This window comes from Ammospiza caudacuta, chromosome Z (assembly GCF_027887145.1).
Source record: "Ammospiza caudacuta isolate bAmmCau1 chromosome Z, bAmmCau1.pri, whole genome shotgun sequence".
Classification (NCBI taxonomy): Eukaryota; Metazoa; Chordata; class Aves; order Passeriformes; family Passerellidae; genus Ammospiza; species Ammospiza caudacuta.
Genome location: NC_080632.1, coordinates 75222471 through 75247965, shown reverse-complemented (window position 1 = coordinate 75247965; position 25495 = coordinate 75222471). Strand labels below are relative to the sequence as shown.

Genomic DNA, 25495 nt, shown 5'->3' with positions numbered 1-25495 from the left:
CCCAAAGATGTCCATACTGACTTACACCTGTGGTGTATGAGAAGTGCTGTCTTCAGACCATTCCTGGGAGACCTTCCCTGTAGTCCAAATCTCTGCCACAGCTGTACTGTACTGTACAAGCAGTATGAATGTGTGAATGTCACTGTCTTTGGGTCCTGGGTAGTATCCAGCATGTCACGAACAAATGTAAAAGCCTATGAGTTGTTCAGTGGCATTGCTTGAAGCACTGGGTGCTCCTAAGCTAAGCAACAGCTTGCCCACTAAGAGGAGGAGATGTCCCCCTTTGCACCCCCTCTCCTGGTGTTCCACTGCTACCTTGGAAGTCAGAAATGGAGAGGGAACAGGGGCATCCAAGTAAAATCTGAGTAGTGGTATGTGTTTGGAGTTTGGAGTGAGAGCAGCGCAGGCCTGTTCTTCAAAGACGTACCTGCCAGGCAGCAAAAGGAGAGGGGTTTTGTCCTATGGCTCCTCACACAATGCCGTTTTGCTTTTAGCAGATAGGCTGGGGCCTCCTCTGGATATTCTGCTGGATTCACTGAACTGCACAGCATTTAGCGTGCAATGGAAGATGCCAAAGCAGCACGCGAGCACCGTCACAGGGTACACGGTAAGTGATGCTCTGTGCTGCTGCCTGGCCCAGGCTGCACACTCTGAACCCAGCAGCACAGCCCCTGCTCCTCACAAACAGTGTCACTGCCCAGAAAACAGCCAGGGGACAGTGGGCTTGAGCGGACTGAGCTGTAACCTTAAAAAACAAGCAGCTTATGTTCTCGAAACAAGCTGTGATGGGCATTTGGATTGGATGCCAAGGGCCTGCAGTGGATATAGATTGCTGTTCTGTTGTGGTTTTCCTTCAAGTGCTCTCTGATAAAACAGTAAAGTGGAGCAGAGCAGGTCGATATTGCACTGTGCAAGTAAGGGTCATGCAGATCCTTTGACTTGTACTTTCAGCCTGAGGATTACTTTAGCAGGAATATGTTTTCAAACTAAGCCTCTAAAACTTCCCAGACTTGCAGTAGGTACAAGGGAAGGACTGTTTCATGGAATCTCTTCCTAGATAGGTACTGTGCTGCATAGAGTCCCTGGGAACCCACCTGCAGCCATAAATATCAAAAGGGCTTTTGTTTTATTCCCCCCTACCTCAGAAGTCAGTTTCTGTTAAAGAAGCTGAATGATTTTCCTGTTGCACTCAGCAGTTTTTTTGGGAAGTCTCTGACCCCATCAAGCCTCTGCCATGTTACCTTCTGCCTATAGGACAAAAGAGAAGGGCTAGGCTAAACTGGTTACTGTATTTTAGTGTGCAAGAAGAAAAACAATGACCACTAACATGCCATTCATTCATTTTTGTTAGGTATTGTTTTAACAGGTATTCCATGGCAATGAAACTCAGTCCCAAAACAGAACTGTGTCAGTGAGAAATAAGGACCAAAGGTGCGAGATGTTGACTAGAACATGTTGCTTTCCCTCTTGACAACAAAAAAACCCGAATAGCAGTTTTTCTTATTAGCATTTTCTGTGGACAGATTTGAAATTTCCAGAAATAAAATGCCCAAAATTCAGCTTTATGTAAAAAGGTGGGAAGTAGAATACTACTGAGTACCTTACTATTAATGTACACTAAGATAAAGAGAAAAATCCCTGCAATAGATATTTCTGGTACACATGCTCCTTTATCCCACAAGTCTTGTAAATGGCACCAGTGTAGCCCAGCTGCAGAGTTCATTTTATTGTTATGAAAGTGCTATGAACTAGCACATAGTAGTCTAAAACTCCAAAAAGACTTGCTGACAGCCAGGAGCTGCCTCAGGTAGGCTCTGTGTGTAGCTGGGTGCACCCTTCTCTGTGAAAGCAGAGGTGCAGGGAGTAAGTGGCCTAAGTCATACACAGTGGTCACTCTTTATGCATGCAGATCAAGAATCTGAGCTCCACTTCTTTTATTAAGCCTTGAGCTGGTGTGTGGCATGATCATAAAACCAACGACAAGCAGCAACAATAGTGCTCTACCCAAAATGTCTTCACTGTAGTGTCTTGACCCTCTGGCATCTCTGGGTCTATGTGCACAGGAAAGCTGATTGTCTCTCTCATTAGTCCCCAGTGGCAACAGACATGGAGAGACATTTTATGATAGAGCAATTTTTATAATGTCATAATCATGAAATGTCAACATCTTTCTTGCATGAAATAAGGTGTCTGTGTAGTGCAGACTAGTCCCACAGCTCTTCAGCTGTCCGTGTCAACCGTGGACAAATGATGCACAATGAAACAACTCAGGCCTGTTCTACAAGCACTACAACTGTGTTCCACATTAGGTAGGTGTATTCACTGTGTGATGGTGTCCTTTGGTCACACTGACAACTTCTAGCAAATATGTAAGGAATATTAAAGGACTTCAGCTTTTCCTGCATTTGAAAAGGCAGGGGATCATGGGCTCACATTCTGTCCTCAGTATGAGAGTGATGCATTGGTGCACTCATTCGTAAGCTATTCTGAAATACTGAGCTATTGCTGTAACTGGTTTGACTATATCTTCTTCCCAAGGTCTTTTACTCAGAAGTTGAAGGTGACAAAGCAGTTAAACAGCTCTCACATGATGTTCCCCTGAGTCTGGATATGATTAGCATGGTGAGTATTTCTTTTCAACAATCAGACCACTGGAGCAGAACATGCAAGTGGAAACTTGCAACTGTCTCCTTGTAGTTTTGTGAAATATGGTGGTGAGGATCCAAGTCGCAAATCTGCTTTGGATATTGAGCAGAAGGAAATCACAGTGTTTTTGTGTTTGAGTGATGCACTTTTCCTCCTTCTTGTCTTACCGTTTTATCATGTAAAACTACTGGGACTTGCTCTCAGCTTCCTAGTACTGACCTTTGTCAGGAAATCTACTAAAATAGAACTTTTAATCTTAAATGCATGCATTTTCACACATGCAAGGGGTGGAATTGCATGAGTCTGTGAGAGAGAGCTGCATTATCACTGTATGTGTATTGCAGTGTCTGACACAGCTGTGTGATTAACACACAGAGTGTTTCTGTTTCTGTGTGAGACTGTGGCCTCCTGAAATATGGCCACTTTAGTTGCTGTTCTGCAAGTTCATATTCTAGAAGATTCCCCCAGTCGCTGGTGTTTATTTTGCTCTTGAAAGGAGTACTTTTTCTCATTGCTCTCCATTGTTTTTAAAGTTATATTTTTCCTTTTATAGCTTTGGGGTTTTTTTCCCATTTTCCCCTTCTCTTTCCTCCTTCCCTTTTTCTGCCCCACTTCCTCACTAGAAGCAATAGTGAGGAGGGTGCTCAGATTTCCTGCAGGTTTCCATCACTCTGGTTGTCAGTTCTGATTTCTGCAGGATTCTGGGATCACAGTGAATAAAACAATATTGTTGTCATGATATATCATTTCTTTATTCATGCATTATTTTCTCCCTTCTTATCTTTATCTCTGTATTCCTTTCTTGCCTTTTTTGTTTCTTAAAAACTAGTTTCACTAGTAGTGCTGAGAAAGATCAAACAGCACTGTTTTTTTATCTTAATCCTAACAGCAGTACTTCTTAATCAGTGGGAGAGGAAAGTCTGTATCCCCGTACTCATGCAGATGATTAACAGCCACATAGACTGCTATATGCTGGAGCATTGGTCTTGTTTTAATTCCCTGACCCATTATTTATGTGTTTTTGCCATCACTTTTTATTATTTTAGTTTTTAACGAGTCCTATTTGCTTTTTCCCAGGGTCAACTTGAAGGACAAGCAATTTTTGTAAGTATTGCTTCACATGAAACTTGGTCACAGATGTGATTAAAAATAAAATTGAATGTTTCTGACTCGGTGCCTCCACAGACACATGCAAAAGTTGATGTCAAAAGTTGATTCTATGTAGCATTTACACATGATCTTTTGTGGTCAAAATGTAGCAGATAGTAGTCTCAAAAAGCTCAAAATCCACAGGTGGACAAGGTGGATACGTATAGGCAAAGTAGCTCCCTTTTTAGCAATGAATTTTTCTCAGTGACCAGAGGTATCTATGGATGTCTTGTTTTGATGGAGTAAATTTTGTAAAAAATGAGATATATCCAGGCAGTGAGGATTTAGAAATTATGGGGACAGTCAAGTAGTCAGGCAGACAGTAGAAGGGAAGAACAAAGTCTGGCATTTGGAGAGGAGATGAAGAGGGAAGAACCTGAGCCAGTCCAGAGAGAGCCAAGGAGGAGGAGGAGCACAGGAAGAGGCCAGCCTTGCAACACCCAGGAGGAAGGAGTGGGAGACTAGCTACTAGTATAAAACAAGTTTGAAAGAAATACCAACTCTCCTAATGGCTTTGCAGCTGGTGAATTAATCAGATTGATTATTTCCAGTCTTGCACTCAGTCCAGTCTGCTTCCTGTGAGCAGTAAACAGGTTGGGTTTATTGTGAGCAGGAAGCAAGCAGGAGGTGCTTGGGTTTGGATGGGAGAAGGACAGCAATTTCAGTGTTTAACTGAAATCCCTAGCATCAACAGCCTCCTGCAAACTTTTGTTTTCTGAGAGCTATTTTAGGAATAGAGAGATCTCATATGGTTGGTGGAGCTCACAGAGCTTCTGTGGTCTGAAATAAGGGGAGTTTGTTTGGACTACAGGAGGCTGAGTCCTCAGGATGCACTTGAACCAGGACTATCTGGTTCAATCCTAGATGAGCTGAGTCTGGATTATGGCATTTCAGAACTGAGGTTCCATGCTGGGCACTTTTTTCCTGCTTGATAAAAATAACGCTTCTGAGGGGTACTTGTGGAAAAGTATGAATGGCTGGGATTAATCAGTTCCCAGCTGTCATTAATCCTCCAGGAAGTGGTGTTCTCGATGAAATGCTTTCTGTTGTATTCATACCAAACTCAACAGAAATCTGCAATAGTTTTGTGTTTAAGTCTGCATAGTTCATGTTTCCATCACTCCTCTCCTGGTGCTGGTGTGACCCTGCTGCTTTCTTGGAGGCTTCTCTGGGCCTCGTGGGACTGCTTTAGCAGCAAGAGCTGATTTGCACTGCATGTTCCTGTTTATGTGTCTGTGTATTAGCAAAGTGGATAATATATTATTGTGTATTATATCATCGTAAAGCAGAGAATATGTAAGTGACAGCAGCCAGGGGAAGTGCAGATGCAGTTTCTTTTAGTACAGGCAGTTGTTCTAATGGGGCATAATATTCAGGAACTCCAGTACACATAAAAAACAAGAAAAATCAATAAAAATTAGTAGGCTCTAAAGGTGGGAGGTTTTAGGCTGGGCACAGAGCCCTGGAGAGCAGCACTGCCCGCTGTCAAATCACAAACATACCAGTACAAAATGGGAAGTGACCAGCTGAGACCAGTAGTTCAGGGAAGGAATTGTCGCCAGGGGAGAGAGTGTCATTAAAACCAGCTCAGTTCCTGCAGCTGTGCTGTAATCCTGGTTTGATGGTCTTTTGGATTAAAACAAAACAGAAAACAGACATTCCTCTGGAAAACAATTTGTAATCCTGGTTTCTGTGAGGCAGCTTACTGAGCCTCACAGTTTCAACACACTTGTAGGAAAGGGAAGCAGTGTGGCAGGGCAGGGAGGGATATATGGGATAATCCATGTGAAATTGGCTCTCCTGCCACTAAAAAGGCATCACATTGCCTCACCCTGTTCAGCAACGTGAGATTGTAATGAGAACACCAAATGTCATTTATCAGGATTTTAGCAAGAGAGTTGTGCAAGGCAAGAAGGTGAAGCTGGTGACTATTGAAGCGTCATCAGTAATTGAGTGTTGAGTTTGGGGCATCAGGCTTCAAAATATAGAGCTAAGCTGAGTGGAGGGAGCACTACAAAAATGATGAGGATAACTCTTCCACATACTACCTAAATTTGTTATCTGTGAGGCTGCTCTGTCTCTTCTGAGAGGGACAGAACTTAGATTTAAGACCTGTCTTTGAAATACAAGGAAAAAATAAATTAACTATGTATTCCAAGGCTACTGGACAGTGGAGCACAATGAACTGTGTTTCTTTTCCAGAATCTGATTTGAAAATGTTCCTGGTGTGAGGAGGGTATTCCCCGACATTGCCACAGGTTAGGGTAGCTTGATGGTGTCCTGAATTTTTACTTATTCACTGATATCCCTGTCCTTGAAGATGAGATGTTTGGTTTCAGAGATACTCACTGTGTGTTCCAGGGCTGTGTTCATGGAGAGGGCACTGCAGGAGGAGGCAGGTAGCAATGGGTGTAAGACATGAGTACACCTTGCTGAGGTTTTGAGGGCACACACATTGAACTTGCTGAATACCTTAGCAGATGTCAGGGCTTTGATCTTGACTGGGCAGGAACTCAAAGAAATTCTCTCAGTTCAGTTTATTGTAGACTTGAGTCTGGAGGTAATAATATGAGGCGCATACATGAATATCTAACTCTCTCCAAGGGCCAAGTTCTATTTCATACTATTCCTGAATAGTGTGAAAACAGTAAGACAGATAAATGAAGGACTTTTCCTCATAAGCATAAGTGTAATAAAGAGGAATACTGGCAGGAAAAAAATGCAGATAAATTAAGGGCAGACAGACAGTATGTATGTCATGGAGGATAGAAAGGCAGGAGTGGGGGATCAGTTCTGTCACCAGAAGGAGGTACAGGGTTTTCAGTAACTGGCTTCTCAGATCACATTGTAAAAGACCTCAGTCCCTTCAGCTATGAGACTGAAACACCCAGATTAATCTTTCAGAGTGAGTGTTCTTGCTGCCTCTCTCTGGACAGTTACTATTCCAGCATTGTTATCATCTCAGAGTCATCTCAGACCTATCCACATCATTTGAGCAGATCAAGGGTGAATGATGGAAAAACAAGATAGTGGTCAAGTGATCCACACTGATTAATAGGAAATCAGTGTTGGACCTCCAAAACCAGGTCCGCAGAAATGACAGATGGCAGGGTGTTGCTGAACAATGTTTTAGTAATAATGTAGGTTCCCCAAAGAGTAGAGAGGAAGTGGTTTTTTCCAAAAGACCATCAAAAGGAAATTTAGCAGTTAATAAAATTTTGGGATTGTTTACTATTTTAATGCAACTGGAAGTGCAGATTTGTTCCAATATGAAGAAAAGTGAGAACTCTACATTTTCAAATACACTGTGACTAATGTGTTTAACATCAGAGAATGAAACCCAGAAGAATAATAGCTGTAAAACAGGTTCTTTGTAAGTGCTTATTTTTCACACCATAACAGTCTGTGGTATAGAACCTGATATTTCTCTTTCCTTGTATATGCTGTCAAAATTCATAAGTCTGGGATTAACATAGGCATTCCAGGTAGGCTGCAGGTAAAGAATACTCAGTTTCTGTACACATGTATGTACTCTCCATTAAAGATCAGATCTAAATGTCTGATGCCAATCCATGCTATGTGAAGCAGTCAGTGATGAAATGTAATGTTTTGGTGATGTTTTCTATTTTCTGGGAGATTTGAACAGACTCCTCTGAAGAGTATTCATCAGCCCAAGCTCTCCACACAGAGCTGAGTGCTGTCTCCTTTACAGTAGTTGTCTGTGGGTTAATCTTTCTGTGTTTATGGCAGAAGGACAAATAAGGGAAATGCTTGCTTCAGGTCAAGGCTGTTAGCTGAGCTCATAAAATTGTGAGAGATGATGGGATAGGGCTCTGCTCCGTGAGAAATTAAGGATCATCAGTTCACACTGCATCAAATTGCTTTGCTCTCAGGAGGTTTTATGAATTTAAAAGAGAAATAAAAACAAACAAGAAAAAAAAAAAAGAGGAAAACACACCAGACTGATACCAAATGCTAGCAGTTGGCTCAACAGAGGGAATAATATGTGCCTTTGACTTCACCATTGAAAAAGCTGGATATAAAATGCAAATATCTGCAACCTTATGAGTTATGCTGAGAAATGGGTCCAGGTCGACCTTGTGGATTCCTCTGGGGCGAAGCTACAGCTTGAGAGGAAATATGATTCTATTTGTGTTTTTTGTTTCTGAGCTGCACTGGGCAGGGGACAATTTCCCAAGGAGAGTACAGGGAAAACACCATGAAAGACCCCTGGGTCCCAGCTCACAGCACACACAGAAGTGCTGTCACAACGTGCTTTTCTGCTCTTGACTTGGCAGGATGTTGTTATTGGGAACCTGAAGCCGGGCACTGTGCACCGCGTTAGCGTTGGAGCGTACAGCTGGGCAGGGAAAGGACGGCCCAGCGTGCCCAGGGAGGTGACAACTTTACCCCAAGGTAACTCTGCCTGCAGGGCTCTGCTGCACAACTGGCAGGGCCTGTAGCACGCACACCTGACCTCTGTCGTGTGCAGCATCATGGTATTTCCCTGCTACTTTTCCACACATGTAGGGTTTTAGAGGGGCAAAAGCATGAGGGGAGAAGCCTATGAATTTGATTGCTAAGTCTGTGTGTGTTGAGTGTTGTGTGCAGCAACCCAGCTGCTTCTCTAATGCTGCTCTTTTGCACTTCTTCTTAGATAAGTGCATGCCTCCTGTGCCACCCTGTCAGCCCCAGATTGTGGTGGTTTCTGATTCAGAAGTTGCGTTGTCCTGGAAGCCTGGAGTGAGTGAAGGAAGTTCTCCCATCCAGTACTACATGGTGGAGTTTATCAGGCAAGTTTGCTAGTGGAGTCTAAATTTCAGTGTTTGAGCACTATAGTGTTTTGGGGTTTTTTTTTAACCTCAACTGCGCTGTTCAACTGCATATAGATATGATTTATTTACTTTGTATTGTATGCTTAGTTTTCCTCTCAGTGTGTGTTGAATTACCATGGAAATTTAAAGACAAAACCAGAAAGGATCCAATTTGTTATAAAATCACCAATAAGTTGTACTTTCTGATGGAAAAAAAAAATAAGGTCTGATTTGATCTGTTTCCTCTAACAGCAGCCTGGATTAATGAAGTTTTAAGTTTCTCCTGTTATCAAATGCTGTCAAATCATGATGAGAGAAGGATGTTTGGCAGAGTGGTTTCCCTGGGCTGCTTTAGAAAATAATCTGAGGACTGGAAATTCAGTGTGTTTGACAGTTTTACCTGACAAAAGTTATAATATCATAGGAATATCAGTTTTGGAAGGGACCTTCAAGATCATCCAGCCCAATCATCCACCCAACACTGTAGCCCCTAAAGGAAAAAATCACATAATCCAGTGCCAGACCCAGACACCTCTTGAACATGAAGTTGTTTTGTCGAGTTTGCAGAATTTAGACTTGCTTTGTTATGCTAATGCTAATCAAGTTTACATGAAATGTTGATCTCTCTGTTTAGATCTGGGGGAAAAGTGGGGTGTTGGTGGGGTGCTTTTTTGTTCTTTTATGATGAACTCTTAAAATTCTCAACAATAGAACTGAACTGTCAGAAGTTTCCAGTCAAATTGGTTTTATAAACTGCATAAAAAGGGCCAGGAGGAGGTGATTGTATCTGCAACCATAAACAAGTATTTGTACTTGACTGTTCATATGTGTGTGTGAGCTAATATCTGCATACAAATCTATTTGTCTCCGTGTTTACCCTTACAGTGAATGTAAAATTCACCCTTTTAATCCTTTGAGCAAATACTTGATTAGAGGTTTTAGTTGAGGTTCCTGGAAGAGAGAGAATTGATTCTTAAACTACTCAAATGTGTAAAAGGTCAAAAAAAAAATTGTTCTTAAGGAAAGCATAGTAATTTTTTAAAAAGAATTGTTGTTGTTAGAACACACAGGAAGAACTTGATTTTCAAAGTATGGGTACAATCTAGAAGATATTGATATAGCAAAAAGATATTGATATAGCAAAAAGAATAGCAAAAAGATATTGATATAGCAAAAAGAATACCCAGATCTAAAACCTACTTGTTAACTGGTGCACTTTGTTGGGCTGAAAGCCCCCACATTTAGCTGGAGGCCATCCAATATTCAGTGCACTGCGAGGCAGGATATGAGAGCTGAAGATCCTTATCTCCTTTGTGTAATGTCTGCTGTAGACCTACAGTGAAATTTCTTCAATATCTATTTTTGAACACAATTTTTATCTGAGCTTTTCGCTCTCTCTCCATCTCTTCTCTCTCATTTGCTCAGTTGATGGAGAAGGGATTTTGTTGCCTTCTCATTGACTGCACAGTGGAACCTGGAGGGTTATGTAAACTTCTTCATAGCACCAGGAGCCTGCTAATGGAAGAAGTGGGCACCATCATCTCTATCTGACACACCAAAAGTGCACCCTTGAATGTTTTTGTTCAGCCAGGGAGTGGAAAGCTGCTGTTTAGGTCAAAAGATGCAAGTGATTGAAATTTCAGTGTTTCGTTGGCTTTAGACTTTGGGAAAGAATTTGCTAACAGCAAAATGTTTTGATTACACTGTTTAGTTTGAGGTTTAAAGCTAAGTTGAAAGTACTTTTGTTAATCTTGGGATTATGCTCTCTTAGCCTTGGAAACTTGGTTGTATATTTGGAGTAAGTTCAATGAGCCATAAGCCCTAATGGCAGCTAAAGGTAAACATTTAACTTTAAGCTTTGTTGTCTTTCGCTGCATATAGTTTTAATTACTATAAAATGTATTATCATGAGTTAAAGCCAGTAAATTAAACCATTGTAAGACTAAAACAAATCAGTTCAAGTAAATTAGAATTAAGTCCTCTAATGTCAAAGAAATACACCATTATCCTGTGATTTTGCAAAATTAATAACTTTCTAATGCAAATCTGTAATTTTTCTTGGGCACTGCACAAATGCCTAAAAACTCTGACATTATTTAAGCAATTTCCCTCTCCTTAGAATTAACTTTATGATTTTAAGCATAGGAAAAACATGTTGGGACAAAGTACTCCTCTCAATTGCTCAGCTATGATACTGGTGAAATTCATTGCATTCATGAAAACTCAGTATATTAATTGTTTTGAGATACAGGAATCTAATCAGAACCAGAGCTAGCTGCATCCCATCTCTACTCAGGGTCTAAATATGGTGCTTTATTTAAGCTCTTGCCTAAGGGACTTCCCTTGGCACCCAAGGAAGTAGTTGGTTCAGTACAGGCAGTGGAGGGTAGGCGACAGCTTCAGGTAAAAGATGAGCTGAGCTAATTCAGACTCTACTGTGCTGCTGACTAGCAGAGGATGCTAAGGAGATCACAATCCCACTTGTCTAAATGCTGGAAGTCTGGAAGGAGACTGTAGGATTCATTCTTCACTGGATAGTTCTAAGGGAATAAAACAGACATATATATGTCTGTGTGACTTTTTAGGCTCAGTGTAAATATTCTTTTGGTTAATGGTGAAAAGTATTTAACGAAAAATTACATTATTATGGAAGTCTCTAAAGTGAGACCCCAGACTTAAGCATATGAGCTTAGGTGTTTTTCCTAAAGATGCTATGCAAAATTAATTCTTAAAAATGTCTTGGATATTTTCACTCAAATACTCAAATTTTTAATCCGTTGAATGCCTACATGATCTTTTAAACTTGGTGATTAACTTACCTGAATTTTTATAGCCACATAGCAGCTACAGAACCACAAGTGTTTAACAGCACATGCCCTAAAACAATCAGGTCACTTTCTTTTCATCTCATTGGTATGTAGATGAAATCAAAAGCTTTTAATATTAATCTTGGCATGCAAAGGAAATTTTTCAGTATCTTGGTAGTGACATGAAACTTCTGCTGCAATGAACTAGTCAGGTTCTGCTGATAAAACTGGGAGATTTATTAGTATTCAGATGTTAGGATGGTGCAGATTCAGCATAGTGTTGTGCACAGATTTCTTGATTAGTTTGAAGCCTTCCCTCTCCCTCCCAGAAAATTCTACCCCTGAATCCATTCCCTGCTGAACTATCTCTGGCACTGCACTGAACCAGACAGTCATTGTTTGCTGTTGTTTGCAAAGAACCTGAAACAACAGATCTGACCAGGGAGACACCTCCCAGTGTCTAGGAAAAAATACTTTTAATACTGTTTCCCTGATTATTGGATGAAACAGGCATATTTGACTCAGTATTTAGCTCACTGCTTGTGAGATTAACTCCTTGAAGGAGAAGGTAACTGATGAAGAAGGAGGAGTGAAAGATATTAGGGAGGAAGTGCTTAACAACATTATATTGTATCAGAAGAATATCTAACAAGAAAAAAAGTTACCAAAATTGTTCACTTTTCCTTTCCTCACAGATGGCCTGGCATATATCAGTTGATCTATTTTGCACAAAGTGTCACAGTAATGTGAAATAATAATAATTACTAAAAATAATATGTTATAGTGCAGTATATTATACAAGACATTTTTCCATCGCAAATGATGATGTATTGTACTTGTCATCATATTTATTATTTGCTGGAATACTTTTTAAAACCATTATAAGATGAATTTTTCCCTTGAGATGAGTACAAATACAGCATGGAAGAACAATCAGAAACGTTAGAAAATTGGATTGCTAGGGGGTGCCTCACACTTAAATAATTTCCAGGTGATTTTAAAAGGAAGTTCAAGTCACTATGAAATTGCTGCTCTCTGCATCAGAAAGAATTACCTTCTTGGATTGAATCAGTTCCCAAGTTACAACATAAAGCAATAATCCAAAATTTTGGGTACATTTGTCATGGAATTCTGCCCTTGGTTTATACCCATCCAGTCTTATTTGCTTTAGCCATATATTTATTATCTTAAAACCACTATGACTTGTGTTAGATTTTTTTTCTGCATATCATTTATGTGTTGGAGATGCAGAGCTGCATCAAGAGCAGGCAATGTCCATGGAAGGTGTCTGATTTCCCCAGTCACAGATACAGTGCTTGGAGCTGCCCTGCAAGGTGCTGTCCCCTGTGTTGGGGAATGTACTGCTGCAGAAAAATGGGAAAAGGGGTGTCAGAATGAGCCCTTCCAGTGTAAAAGTTGACAACACATTGAAATAAAACATAAAGAAAAGGACCATGAAGACAGTTTTCAACAAAATGTTCCCATCTCAGGGAACATGGGAGCTGGCTTGCCCTGGATGCACTCACCAGCTGAATTTGTGTTCCCTTCCCCATCTGTTTGCCATGTTTTCATCTCATACTGTTTTGTTCACACACGGAGCATTCTGGAGAAGTAGCAAAGGTCAAGTGATAAATCTGCCTCTTTCCCTCTCCTTCAGCTGCAGATCCTTACATGTTTGCAGGCATTTCCTTTATTATAAACTTCTGCAGAAGGAAATGTTGGGAGGGACAGTCAGTGTGTTTGAAGCCTAGCCTGCTGTTTGTGTTATCTCCAAATCTTTTCAGGGTGCAGTGCCTCCTTTGGGTCCCTTCATCAAAAGTGTGTTGTTTCCACTTGGGTGGACACACGGGCAAGGTCTGTTGCAAAGAGGCAGCTCTTGAGCTAGCAGGAATTCCTTGGATGGGAATTAAAACCAAAAAAGGATGTGTACAGGAAAATTGAAAACACTACTAAGCGAGCCTTTGGAAGGAGGCAGTGTTAACAGCTTTCATTTGGGAAACACTATATATTTTCATTTTGGCCCAGGCATCAAAAGCTCAGAGGAGGGAAACTATGGAAGAGTAGCCAAAATAAATGCTCTTCTGTCTACCAGGAAATGGTGGTGAAGGGTGACTTAAGATGGTCTGTTTAGCTATCATTACATCTTGTGCGTTTGTCTGATTTTGTTTTTATTTTTAGTGAGACAATGAAATACTCATGTCCTGTGTGCCACTGTGCACTTGAGACAGGCAGCTGGGAACTGCTGCTTTGCCACTGCATTTGCCATGCTGGCACACAACAATGGACCTCAGTGATCGATAAATCCTGTATCGACCACTAAAAGAAAACATAAATTAACTTCGGCATTTCCTTCCAGCTGAAAATAAACAAATACAAAATGCCTGCCTTGTGCTATAATTTTTAATTTGAAGACTGTTGGAGACATTTGCAGCTAGTCCTATGTAAACACTGGTAGATTCAGGGTGCACTTGGAGGTTATTTCCTGTAATAAATATTGCAAGGACGCTGGAATAATTTTCTCTGCAAGCTATTTCTGTCCTTATTTTACTTTCATAAACTTTAATTTTAATATTTTGGGTGGCCTAGAGTGAATGTTTACATTACTGTGTTGTTTGTATTTGTTTAGCTTCTTATTTTGTTCTCTCTTTGATAAGAAGAGGCCACTTTTGGAGAGAGTGGAAATGGTGTGAAAGCATCAGAATACTCTTTCAGAGTACTTGAAGTTGCCCACCCCTTTACAATGTGCCTGTATGCATGAACTTAAAACACTTGATAGCAAACTGCCATGTGAATGGTTATACTGGTTTCACTTGAAATATAATGGCACCTAGAGAAGTACTTATTGGCAGCTGGCTTGCAGTATGAATTGGGAGTTAACCAGGCATTGTCCAAAAGCAGCTATAGGAATGTTGTTACAAAATCCGGGCACACAGGCCATGTTCTGTGCATTATTGTTCTGTGGGTTTTGTGGGTTGTCTCTGTGGGGTTTTTTGATGGTTTTGTTTGGGCTTTTTTGGTTTGGGTTGCTTTTTTTGTCTGTTTGTTTTCCTGAAGAGAAGACTTTGGGATCTGTATGTTCGTATGTAAGTGTATTAAACTGATTACTTGGGAGATCAAATGTTGGATTCCCATCTTGCTAATGCTTGTGTATGTTTAAACGGACTTACTGGCATTAGAACGCAAACTCTTAAGAAATAAATCAAGACCTTTCTCTCTATTGCAAACTATTGCTTTATATAGCCACGTAGGGAGGTGGGAACTGTGGGTAAGAGACCTTCACTTGAAAACTACGAATCCAAAATCCACAAAACAGATAAACTTAACTGGATTTGTCAGTTGTTCCTCTATTTTATAAGCAAAATCCGAGTAACTGCGTTTCTATGATTATACAGTTTTGGCATCACAGGCTTCACAACTTGGTAATGATGGGTTGCACAGTCTGATCTTTAAGAGTGAAGGGTTTCGGTGATGATTTAGTAGACTTCTGTCTCATGTATTAGTGTATTTCCTGGAAAAGTATAAATGCAGCTAATTTATACAGCCAGCTTTAATTATTCAAGATCTGGTCTTTGTTTGATCCTCAAGGCCAGACCTTGACAGCAACTGGACGGTAATAAGAGAGCAGATCCAGATGGAGTCCATGGTTCTCAAAGGACTTCTCCCAAACACCAAGTATCAGTTTGCCATCCGAGCAGCAAACTCCTTTGGATCCAGCCCCGCCAGTGCGCCGAGCGACGTCATCCGCACATTCAGTGAGTACAGACACCTTTTTGTCATTAAAGCTGAACAAAAATGAAGTGTATCTGTAAAGAAAGTGTATCTGGGGCAGCTGTGGAGGCCTGCTGGTGGAAAGAGTTGCTCTCCAGGCACAGTCACCTCCATTCTGACACCTCTCAGTCCTGCCTGAGGACCATGCAGCAAGCACCCTGTGAAAGACCAGCCATGAGCAAAGATCTGAAAAGACCCAGGCAGCATCACTCTCGTGCCATTTCTTTGTTCTGGAGGTCACTGACAGGTATTTTTGGATCACTACTTTCTGAATTTTGTGCTGGCTTCCTGCAGTACTAATAATTGAATATCAAGGGGAGAAATGAGAGAGACAAGTCTATTGTTCATTTTTTCTATTCTTTGAAGCTGAACCTTATATATTACATTTATAATTTCAGCCACTCAGAACGATCAAATCAAACTTGTACTGTTTTCTGAGGAGTAAGACTCTTAACTATTAAGCACAGTCATGAAAATAATTATATAAGGGAATAAACACCCCTTTTTGATCAGAAGCTGCATAGCAAAAATATGAGGTGAACCTGCCAACATATAAAATTGTTAAATATTATATTTACATTTGTGTAGCAATATAGACCATGCACACTGCAGTAAGTGTTGGTCCAGTTGCTGCTGGGCTTCCTCAGCAGCAACTGAGGCAATTCTCTGCCACTACCAGTGTCTCTGTAGGCTGACTTTAAGGGGCTGTTTCTCCTCATCACACCCAAATTCATAGCTTGTATGTGAGAATCCCAACCATGACAACACAGAGCATATTGGGAATCACACAAATCACGTCTTCTAACAGCAAAAAACCCAATGTCATGCAGAGAAACAATGTAGGAAACACAGCCGAAGCCAGCAGGGTATGGGGACTAACTGAGCTATATCATTAATGTTCCAAACTTTTTCTATACAAATGCGTGTCAGTATTTTTAAATTTAAGTGCCTTTTTTTTCCTTTTCTCACTCTCTCAATTGCAAACCATCTGTAATTAACTAGTGAAAATGAGCAGCAATTATTCAGGTAGGACTGTGAGCTCTGCAAGAAAAGTTTGCATGCTGCAAAAACACGAACAACATGCTTAGTGATCCACCAGTTAAACCAGATAAAGATTTATTTCTGAACTGCCTCTCTGTTGTGGAATCCCTTTTCTCATTGACTCTAATATGGAAGTTTCCATTTCTTTTGTCCCTCTGTCATAAATTCAGTCACTTGAACAGTTTGCATGTAGTTTGCTATGGCTGCTGAGCTCATAAGTTTAACTTCTGAAGTAAATGTTTGTGAAAACCTTGTGCAGTGTACTCTGGAGTTCCTTGGCCCATGGATCCTCCAGGGTCAACTCCTGCTGCCTCAGGCACACGTGTGCTTCCTGGTATCTTGTTTATCTTTGGATGCTAGCAGCTGCATCCTTTGGTCAGAAAAGATAAAGTGTTTAGCTCTGTTAATAAGGGTGGAATCATCCTCACGCTGTGCTTATTACTGCAGTACTCCAGGGAAAGCACTTTGCCTTGGAAACTGCTTGTTCTGCAGAGGCCTGCCAAGATGTCTCTAGAACATGGGTTTCTGTCATTAGAGCTTGGAATCAAATTCACATCTGGTGTGCATAAGCATTGATTTCTAGAGAGGTTCATAAGGGACATTAGCTTGAATCTCTATGCCTGGATCAGATCTGAAAATTCAGTATATTATGCATTTTGCACTGCTCTTTGATTGGACTTAAACGCCTGTGCTGGCCCAGGGTAGGCACATCAGTGCTGCAGTGGCTGAGAGGTTGATTTCCCTGCTCCAAGGGCCTGGCAGTGCTTGGCAGAGACCCTCATGAGCAGGCAGAGCTCCTGCAGGGCAGGGCCATTCCATGTCCATGATGTTCTCCAGCCCTGCTCCAGGCCACTTGTACTTGGGGCTACTGTGGTGTTCTGGACCCTTTGGCAAATGTTGTTCTTTTGTCAGTGTACTATTTGAAAATAGGCTTAAAAGCTACATATAGCCACTACCCATGAAAACCTGCACTATCTTCTGGATACCTGTTGTCACAACAACCAGATTTGTGCAGAGCAAGAAGTGTTGCTCAAAAGTGTCAGGGATGCATGCCTTTAGAAATAAATTATTTCGTTTTCTGAAGGGAGGAGTGTAGCTGAGATGATAGTCTAGCTGATAGCAGCTCTCACTTGTCTTTACTTGTGGTGTCTGTGTAGGAGACTGACTTGATGTTGGCCAGATGCACAAGTACTCTGCATATTGCTAGAAAAGCTAAACTTTAATGAAGAAAATTTTTCTTCATTAAAGCTGTGCATAGCCTGAACATTTATTTTTTCCCAAAACAGTAAGAACCTCTGAAGAATGATTTAATGGACAAGTTTCAGAAAAAAAAAACAGGAACAGAAAAAACCCCCAAACTACATACTGTGCTCAAGGGCATCCAATTAAAACTCACTCCTAATTCACATTATGTATCTGAAGGTACCCTCCTGCTTCTAGCAGCCAGAAAGCCCAGAATTTTGGTCCAGTTAATCACTCACTTCGGCTACTCAGGAGTTAGTGTTCAGCAGATTTGAGGTCCTCAAAGTTTTGTGGTTTTCATCAGTCACTGGAGGAGGGCATGTGCCATTCACAGACACCTGATAGTCCCCGGGGGCTGGCTCAGGTGGCACCAGCTGCTTGAGTGTCTCAAAGCGCCAGCCAGTGCCCTCTTTGTCACCTGTGAGTTTGAAAAGGTGCCAGACAGCTGGTATCTCTGAAACTGAAGCACCTTTTTTCTTCAGAATGCACATCATAAGAATTACCACCTTCATTATTACTGTGGTTCCTTCTTCTACCTAAGCAGTGAAACATGCCACATGCCACAGATTTTTGATGCTATTTTCGGCCTGCCTATGTATTCTTCAGAAATTCCTGAAATATCTTAGAAAGCTGGCAGAAGTTATGTCTGACTCCTTTGCATTACATTTAGCTCACATGGTGCTGGCACTAAGGTCCTTAGTGTGTTTGGATTTTAAAAATTTGCAGATTTACGCTTGTATGTGCTGGATTTTTTATGCATGACTTGACATAAGTAGTGCTTTTCTGATGTTTATTTTAATTGATTAACAAATTCCCAACATTACCTCAAACACAGAGGACCCTTAGGGTCCATGATGTCTGGCACAAGTTCTCTTGCAGCTCTTGTAGGCAGGCTGAGGCAGAGATGAGTCCATGCTACTTGGGGATGTTTTCTGTTGAAGTTTATCTCATTCTCACAGGTAGTTCACTCATTTTGTTTTTAAAGTGGGGATGGATTTGCAGTACTCTTGACTGCACTGTTTCAGGTCAGCGTAGGAAAACATTGTCTTGGTTTGCTCCAGTAAAGGGATGCTGACAGTTTCACCTAATGTGACAGACCTCCCAAGGTCCTTGAAAAAAGAACATGTGGCCTTGATTATAAGGAGTTACCCCCTTACCTACTAAAAAATGCCTGCTTTGTTAATTGCTCCATTTTCAGGGAGTAAAGAGAGGGCAAGTTTCCCCAAGGGTTGTCATTTATTTGTGATTTGGTTTCATTAATTTTTTTCCTAGAGGAAAATGATGCAATAAATCAATTTTTTGTTGCCTTTCTTAATTACAGTTGCACATTGTGGGTGTTTCACCTACATGGTTGTTGGGATTTTGTTTTATAAAATCTTTCAAAATGGCATGGACAATTCACTGGAAAATAAAAGATTGCACATACTCAGTTTAGAAACAACAAAATAAACTGTCTCAAAGAATGAAACAAAAACAAAAATGTCATCACCTGCATTGCTTAAATACCCTTCATCTCCTCGGGAAACAGATGGGATTTGCACTGTGCCTGCAAGGTCACCAGCCTTGGGCTTTACCAGACCAACAGAGGAAGTGTCTCCTGTTAAAAATACCTCCTGCTTGTCTCCACAACAAACGTGACAGAAGTGCCTGCTCAAGCAGGGCACATCCCTTCCTCTGCTCCTGGCTGTCACTGCCAGGATCACACAGAGCAGGGCATTGCCACAGATGCTTACATATTCTGCATGGAGCTTGAATGTGTCAGCTGAGGCTCAGGCACAAAAAAAGGACCAGTCTCTGGGGCCCAAACCTTGATTTAAATGGTGGTGGTGTGTCCTGGAGATAGTAAAGGGAGAAGGTTTTCTACAGAACTGTTTCCCACACATGTCCAGAGAATTTACAAAAGCAGTGTTGGTACTTGTAGGGACAGTGACGAAAAGCAAGAGACAGGCCAAGCGACATGCAGGGTCACACTGTGAGTCACTGAAAGGCATAAAATGTGTTTTAAAATGTTCCTGATGTATTTTGGATTAAGACCTGTGTGGCGTTCTGGATGAAGCCAGTCAGTCTGTTAACACTTTCATTCAATCTGTCTGTGTTACAGTGCCCCCTGTTCTACCTCCTACACTCTCTCAGGTCTCTTCATCAGAATGATGATGGCAACCTAATTATCAAAACAAAAGTTTTTGTGGCTTTGTATTTGTTTTGAGAAGGATTTCTTCAGTATAACTTAATCCCTAATTATTTGGAAAGATGATGTCTAAAGTTCATGAGCCCCGCAAGTTCCTCAATTATTTGTAAAACAGGATTATAGGACCTGGTAAAAGGTCTTACTCAGACTTCATCTCCTTGTACACTGGAACATTGATTTAATTAAATATAGCCTGCTTATAATCTCTGCAGTCATTGTTTTGGTATTTGCAGAGTACTACTTTGCTTAATTGTCCCTTATTTACCACCCATTACGAGATGAGCTCTCCAGGAAACCAACACAGTGCACTTAAGAGATGGGCTGCTGTCATGGTTTATCTACAAAAAGTCCTGTTAATTTCTCTGCATCCTGTTTTGTAGTTATATTGCATCACATCACGTGGCTATCATGTTATGTCCAGTGAGCGATGACCAAATGTAGGGAAGAACAAAGCAGCTGAGAAGCCAGTGGTCTGACACCTCATCAGTATACTCACCTGTGTAAGACCAGACATGGTCAGGAGTGAGTGCACCCAGTAGCTGCATTGCTACCAAGTGCATTGCATGTTACCAAAACTGCTCACACATCAGCAGGTAGAGCAATGTGGCATGTGCTGGCTGAAATGCAGATAGCTAGAGTCAGGAAGGGGAAAAATTGGAGGCCTGTGGATGTTAGGACATCTTCTTAAGTCACACTAATTCTGGTGACACCAAACTTACATAGTGAATGTCTTTGAAGAAGGGGCTCAAAGCAGTCTTTTCTACCAGACACAATGAGCCATGCCTTCTTTGTTCTCTCCAGGCTCTAAATGTTGTACCAGTTCAATAACGTGAAAGGAGCCATGGTCCAGTTTGAAATAGTGGGTACATTTGGTGTCCCAAGGTCTTCTGTTCCAAGCATGGAACATTTTGATCTGCTGGATGAAAGAGGCATACCTGCTGTTTGGAGAACTGCCAGTCTCTTCTACACTAGCACATCTCATTGCATGCTGGTGGTTACTAATGTATTTTAGTGATAACCACTCAAATCAGGAGGGTTACATTTCTGTGAAACTGGCATGACATTAAAATCATACCCATACATGCAAGTGCATTTATCTGAATATTAATTCCAGAGCTAACATTTTCCTATATATGAATATATGGATACTTCATTTTCTGCATTGCTTCACTCCTGCCATCCTCATTGAACTTACATCCCATTAAGCCAATAGAACATTTGATTGGAAAGAAAATAAAATATGACAGCATTTTGACCATAACAGATGTTCATTTTGTAGCTTATGACTTCTAAGTCAGCAAATGGAGTTTGTGTATTACAGCTTGTTTGGATACAGTTTAGATTGTTTCCCTTGACACATCATTGTGAGTTTCCCCTTCTTGATTCCAAATTATCTTTATGGCTTCCATTGCTCTTACGCAAATTATACTTTTATATATTGAAAGAACAAAATAAGCTCTGAAATACTTTCAGACATAATATAAAGGCAATAAGTAATAGTGTTGGAAATGATGCAACTTCTAAAACGTTTATCTAACTTTAGTCAGGGGTTTTGTTTGTCTTCACCCTGAGGTGAAGGGAATGGAAGTTTCTTTTTAAGGGACTGTTCCCTGGGCAGGGCGTGATGAGCTTGACATCTCAATGGACTGGGAGCTGCCAGAGGATGCAGAAGGAATTAACATTAACCATTTACAAACATTAATGCCTGATCATCCTCCCTGGTGTGTCAGAGACACTTGGTCTGGAAAAAGATCAATAAGAGAATCAAGAATGAGGACTTAATTAGCATTGAAGGCGAAGGGATCAGTAACCAATAGGAAACCAAATACTAAGAACTGTGTAACTTAGGACCAATGAACCAATGGATTTCTCTTGGTTTTGACTGTATAAGTATGTGAAAAATCTAGTAAAGAGCCATGTGTGATGGAATGATTTTCTCTGCACAACCCAGGCAATGTGTGGATGAAGTTATTTCTGTTACAGATCCTGGCAAGAATAAAGTAATGCCTTAATTTTGTAATACTTAAAAAATGTTGTTGGAGAGCTTTTGTTTTTCCTGTGGTTTTGGTGACAGTAGCATGGACCTGTTTTAAAAGCAACAGTGTTCAGGGAGCTGAAATTGCTGCAAATGCTGGGAGCTGAGTTAGTGCTGTCCTTTCCCATGGTATCGAGGTGTGAGCAGGATGAAGCTGCACATCTCTTTCCCAGCCACTGGCTGCCAGAAGCCATTGAAATGGGTGATGGGTGCAAGCTAAGAACATTTTATGAGAAACAAATGGCCACAGAGGTCGTGGGTGATTCCCTCAGTGAGGAGTGGAAGGGATATTGAGTTAAGGCAAAGAGTTGTTTGGACATAACTGCTAGCTGCAGCATAAGGAGAGAACTTTTTTGGTTAAAACTGATGTTCTCCAGCAGTAAGGTCAAGAGCATACCTGGATTGCTCTCCAAGTGGAGTTTTTGTTGTTGTGATTTGGTGCTGGTGCAATGCCAGTGCTCCAATGAAAATACATTCTCTCTGGTGTCTGCTGTGAGATGTGACTAGGAATAGAGTAAAGCAGGCTCTAACTTAGGAATACAGAAGTGAAAACTTTACTAACCTACAACTATATGTAAAAAGAAATACACAGAAAGAATGAAAACTTTCTAAAAACACTCCTCCTCCCCCCCACCAAATTTCCAATACATCTCTCCTTCAGATCACCAACTCTCAGTCTATCACTACTCTTTAGGTAATCAATTCTCAGTTCATCAAGGAGTGAGGAGTCTCTCTTGCGCCACAGGCTTCCCCTGGAAAGACAGTTGAGACGTCTTGTGTTTCCTGTCACACATGGCACTGCCTGGAGATCATTTGCTATCATGACATCTTCTTTCTATGCTCAGTGCTCTCACCACTGCACATGGACTAGAGCTGCTTCTAGGGTTTTCTTTTTAAGGGTGCTTTGTCCAGGCCTTGTTGCCCTCCTCTGGATGCATTCGAGCATCTCAGCATCCTTCCTAAGGGCCCAGACCTGGACACAGCACTCCAAAAAAAAGCACAATCTCTCACTTTTTGGACACCTGTCTTCCCCAAATTTCACTCTCTGGGGCTGAGAGGTCTCAAGAACAGAGATCTTCTCCTCCACTGAAGATCGAGGGCATCAACTACTCTGTTCACCTGTTGTCTGTTCACTCTCTCCTTCACATGACATCACTGCACTCTCTTGGCTCTGAGCCACTGCTTCCCCCTAAATGCAGTCTCTGTGTCACAGGAAAAATGGTTCTGTCCATGGCTATACAAGAAAAGTCCAGCCAAAGGCCACTCCATCACCTCCTCCCACCCAAGATTATTCTCCACTTCTCTCATGGCCCATTTCCTCTTATCTCATCTCTCTCTTCTCATTCAGCTCCAGGAGGATCAGCATTTGTAAGGTTTCCATCATCCAAGAAAAGGGTTAAAAATCTCAGGCTCTGCCTGTCCAGAACTCCCATGGCTGCCCTGCCAGGCACCTTCTCTCTGCACCCCTCACCCCCCTTCTCCTTCTTGGCCGGTCGTGCTGCCAAATTTCAAGGTGGCACAGGCACAGTCACAGGCTCGCTCTCTCTCTCTCTTGGTGGGGGAGGATGGCTGCCTGATGCTTCTTGGTGCTCCTCCACCCTCCCATCCTCAAGGGCCTCTTCAACTCCCCTCTCTGTCTAAGGCCTCGGCCTACCTCACCCGGCCCATGGTTTCCCTTCCCCCATGCACCCACAGCAGCCGGGCAGGGGAGAGATCGGAACCTTTCCCTGACCAGAACCAAGAGAAGGTTTTCCTGGGAGTTCTCTGCTTTTAACCTCCGTGTTCTCAGAGGCGTATCCATGTCCTCAGTGGCCACACCAGGTGCCAATATTCAAATCTGAACACCTATTGGTTTGACCACAGCATCTCAAAAAAACTCACTTCCTCTCATACCATGGCAGTTGTAAACTTGTAAAGCTTGTCTCTGAGAAGTAACTGGCAAAAACTGCAGCTAGGACTTGAGAGGACTGGAACTTTTGCAAAGGGGGAAAAGAAATCTCCTGGCCAGGTAGCATGTGGTCAGTCTAAGATGGCTGTCCCAAAAGAGATAAAAAACATAAGGGGGTCTTAAATGGCTACCCTAAAAGAGAAGTACATTTTTGCTGAGGAGCTGGTAAAGGTGCCAATTGCCTTGAAAGCTGAAACAACAGCTTGTCCTCAGGGCTGAGGCAGAACTGATGGCCCAAAAGCAGCTAGCCCAGAACCTAGAAACCTATTTGTGCAGAGCTGAAGGGCTTTAGAATGCAAATCAACATCTTTGAGGGAAGCCTAGATGCCAATCTGGATGCAGTGCTGGACCACCCTGCACATGACCTCACCCCCGGGGAGGAGTTTGCCCCACAGCCAGACTCCTCCCCACAACACTGGATTCTGCCCACCTGTAAAAGATGAGGAGGCAGAGAGGGAGGCAGGGCTTCCTGACCATGATGCCACTGATGCCACCTCCCTTCACACCTTGGAGGAGGGGGATAACTGATCGGAGCCACCCTCTCTGATAATCACCCTCAGGCCTGCTCTTTTTTAAGGCATTAGCATGTGATGAAGCAGAGCTGATGGTGATGATATCACACCCTGCAACAGAATTAACTAAATTACAAAGGGCAGAGACTCTTGAAAATTTTACTAATGTTGGAAAATTAAATAAAGCTTTCTGAAGAAAAAGCACATGGTTTTTAGACTATGCTATGTCTTTTAATCTCAGCTATGTCTTTTAATCAGAGAGTATAATGTTGCTTGAGAAGTTTGGACTTGTTGGGAAGAGGGAAACTGATCCCTCTACCCACTCCAACATGTGATAAAAATATTGGGAGTGTGGGAGAAATGGTGAGTTTCCAAACAATGCCTGAGACGGAGTTGATACCCCATTGGCTTCTTCCCAGGTTATTTTTATTCATTCCAAAATTTAAAGATTACTGCTGAGACAAAAAACTCTCAGAATCACTCCCAGAAGGTGAGATGGAAGTGGGAGCCAAATCAGAATATCCCAAAAAGCTTACTAAAAATGCATGGAAATTTAGTTTCCCTGTATTTTCAATGGAACTTTGTGAACAGTGTTCAGTGTGCCCAGGTGGTGGCCAAGAAGGCCAGTGGCATCCTGGCCAGTCTCAGGTACAGTGTGGCCAGCAGGAGCAGGGCAGGGATTGTCCCCTAGCATGTGGCACTGGTGACGCCACCCCTTGAGTGCTGTGTCCAGGCCTGGGCCCTTAGGAAGGATGTTGAGATGCTCGAATGTATCCAGAGGAGGGCAACAAGGTCTGGAACACAAACCCTGTGAAGAATGGCTGAGTGAGCTGGGTTGTTTAGCCTGGAAAAAAAAAGGGGCTCAGTGGACCTTATCACTCAGACCCTATCACTCTCTACAGCTACCTGAGAAGAGGTTTAGGTTACTGGCGGGTCAATCTCTTCTCCGACCACTGATGCAACAAGCGGTAAACATATTTTGCTGCACCAGGGGAAGTTTAGGCTAGACATTAGGAAGAAATTCTTCACTTCCAGAGTGATTGGGCTCTAGAATCATCTGCCCAGGGAGGTGCTGTAGTCACCATCACTGCACATGTCTAAAAAAAGACTGGATGTGGCACACTGCCATGGTTTTGTTGATAAGGTGGTCTTAGGTCATAGGTGGGACTTAATTATCTCAAAGATCTTTTCTAACCTAGTTAATTCTGTGATGCTGTGATTCAGTGAGCTGGAAATTGTTGTGAATGCTGGGAGCTGAGTTAGTGCTGCCCCTTCCAGCAGCATCAAGGTGTGACCATGATGAAACTGAATATCTCTTTCCCAGCCACTGGCTGCCAAATGCTCA

The 25495-nt window shown here is 41.9% G+C and overlaps 1 protein-coding gene across 3 annotated transcripts in view; it reads left to right on the top strand.

The window, feature by feature from the left end:
- The window catches only part of EGFLAM (EGF like, fibronectin type III and laminin G domains), a 76647-nt gene that overhangs the window by 15089 nt on the left and 36063 nt on the right, over positions 1-25495 (top strand). For 2 of the 3 annotated variants that reach the window (XM_058823514.1, XM_058823512.1), the window contains exons 2-7: positions 495-607; positions 2539-2622; positions 3724-3750; positions 8094-8211; positions 8453-8588; positions 15002-15168. In XM_058823514.1, coding sequence (XP_058679497.1) covers positions 495-607; positions 2539-2622; positions 3724-3750; positions 8094-8211; positions 8453-8588; positions 15002-15168 — 645 coding nt within the window. The remainder of the gene's footprint in view (positions 1-494; positions 608-2538; positions 2623-3723; positions 3751-8093; positions 8212-8452; positions 8589-15001; positions 15169-25495) is intronic. The other variant, XM_058823513.1, reaches the window with a different exon arrangement.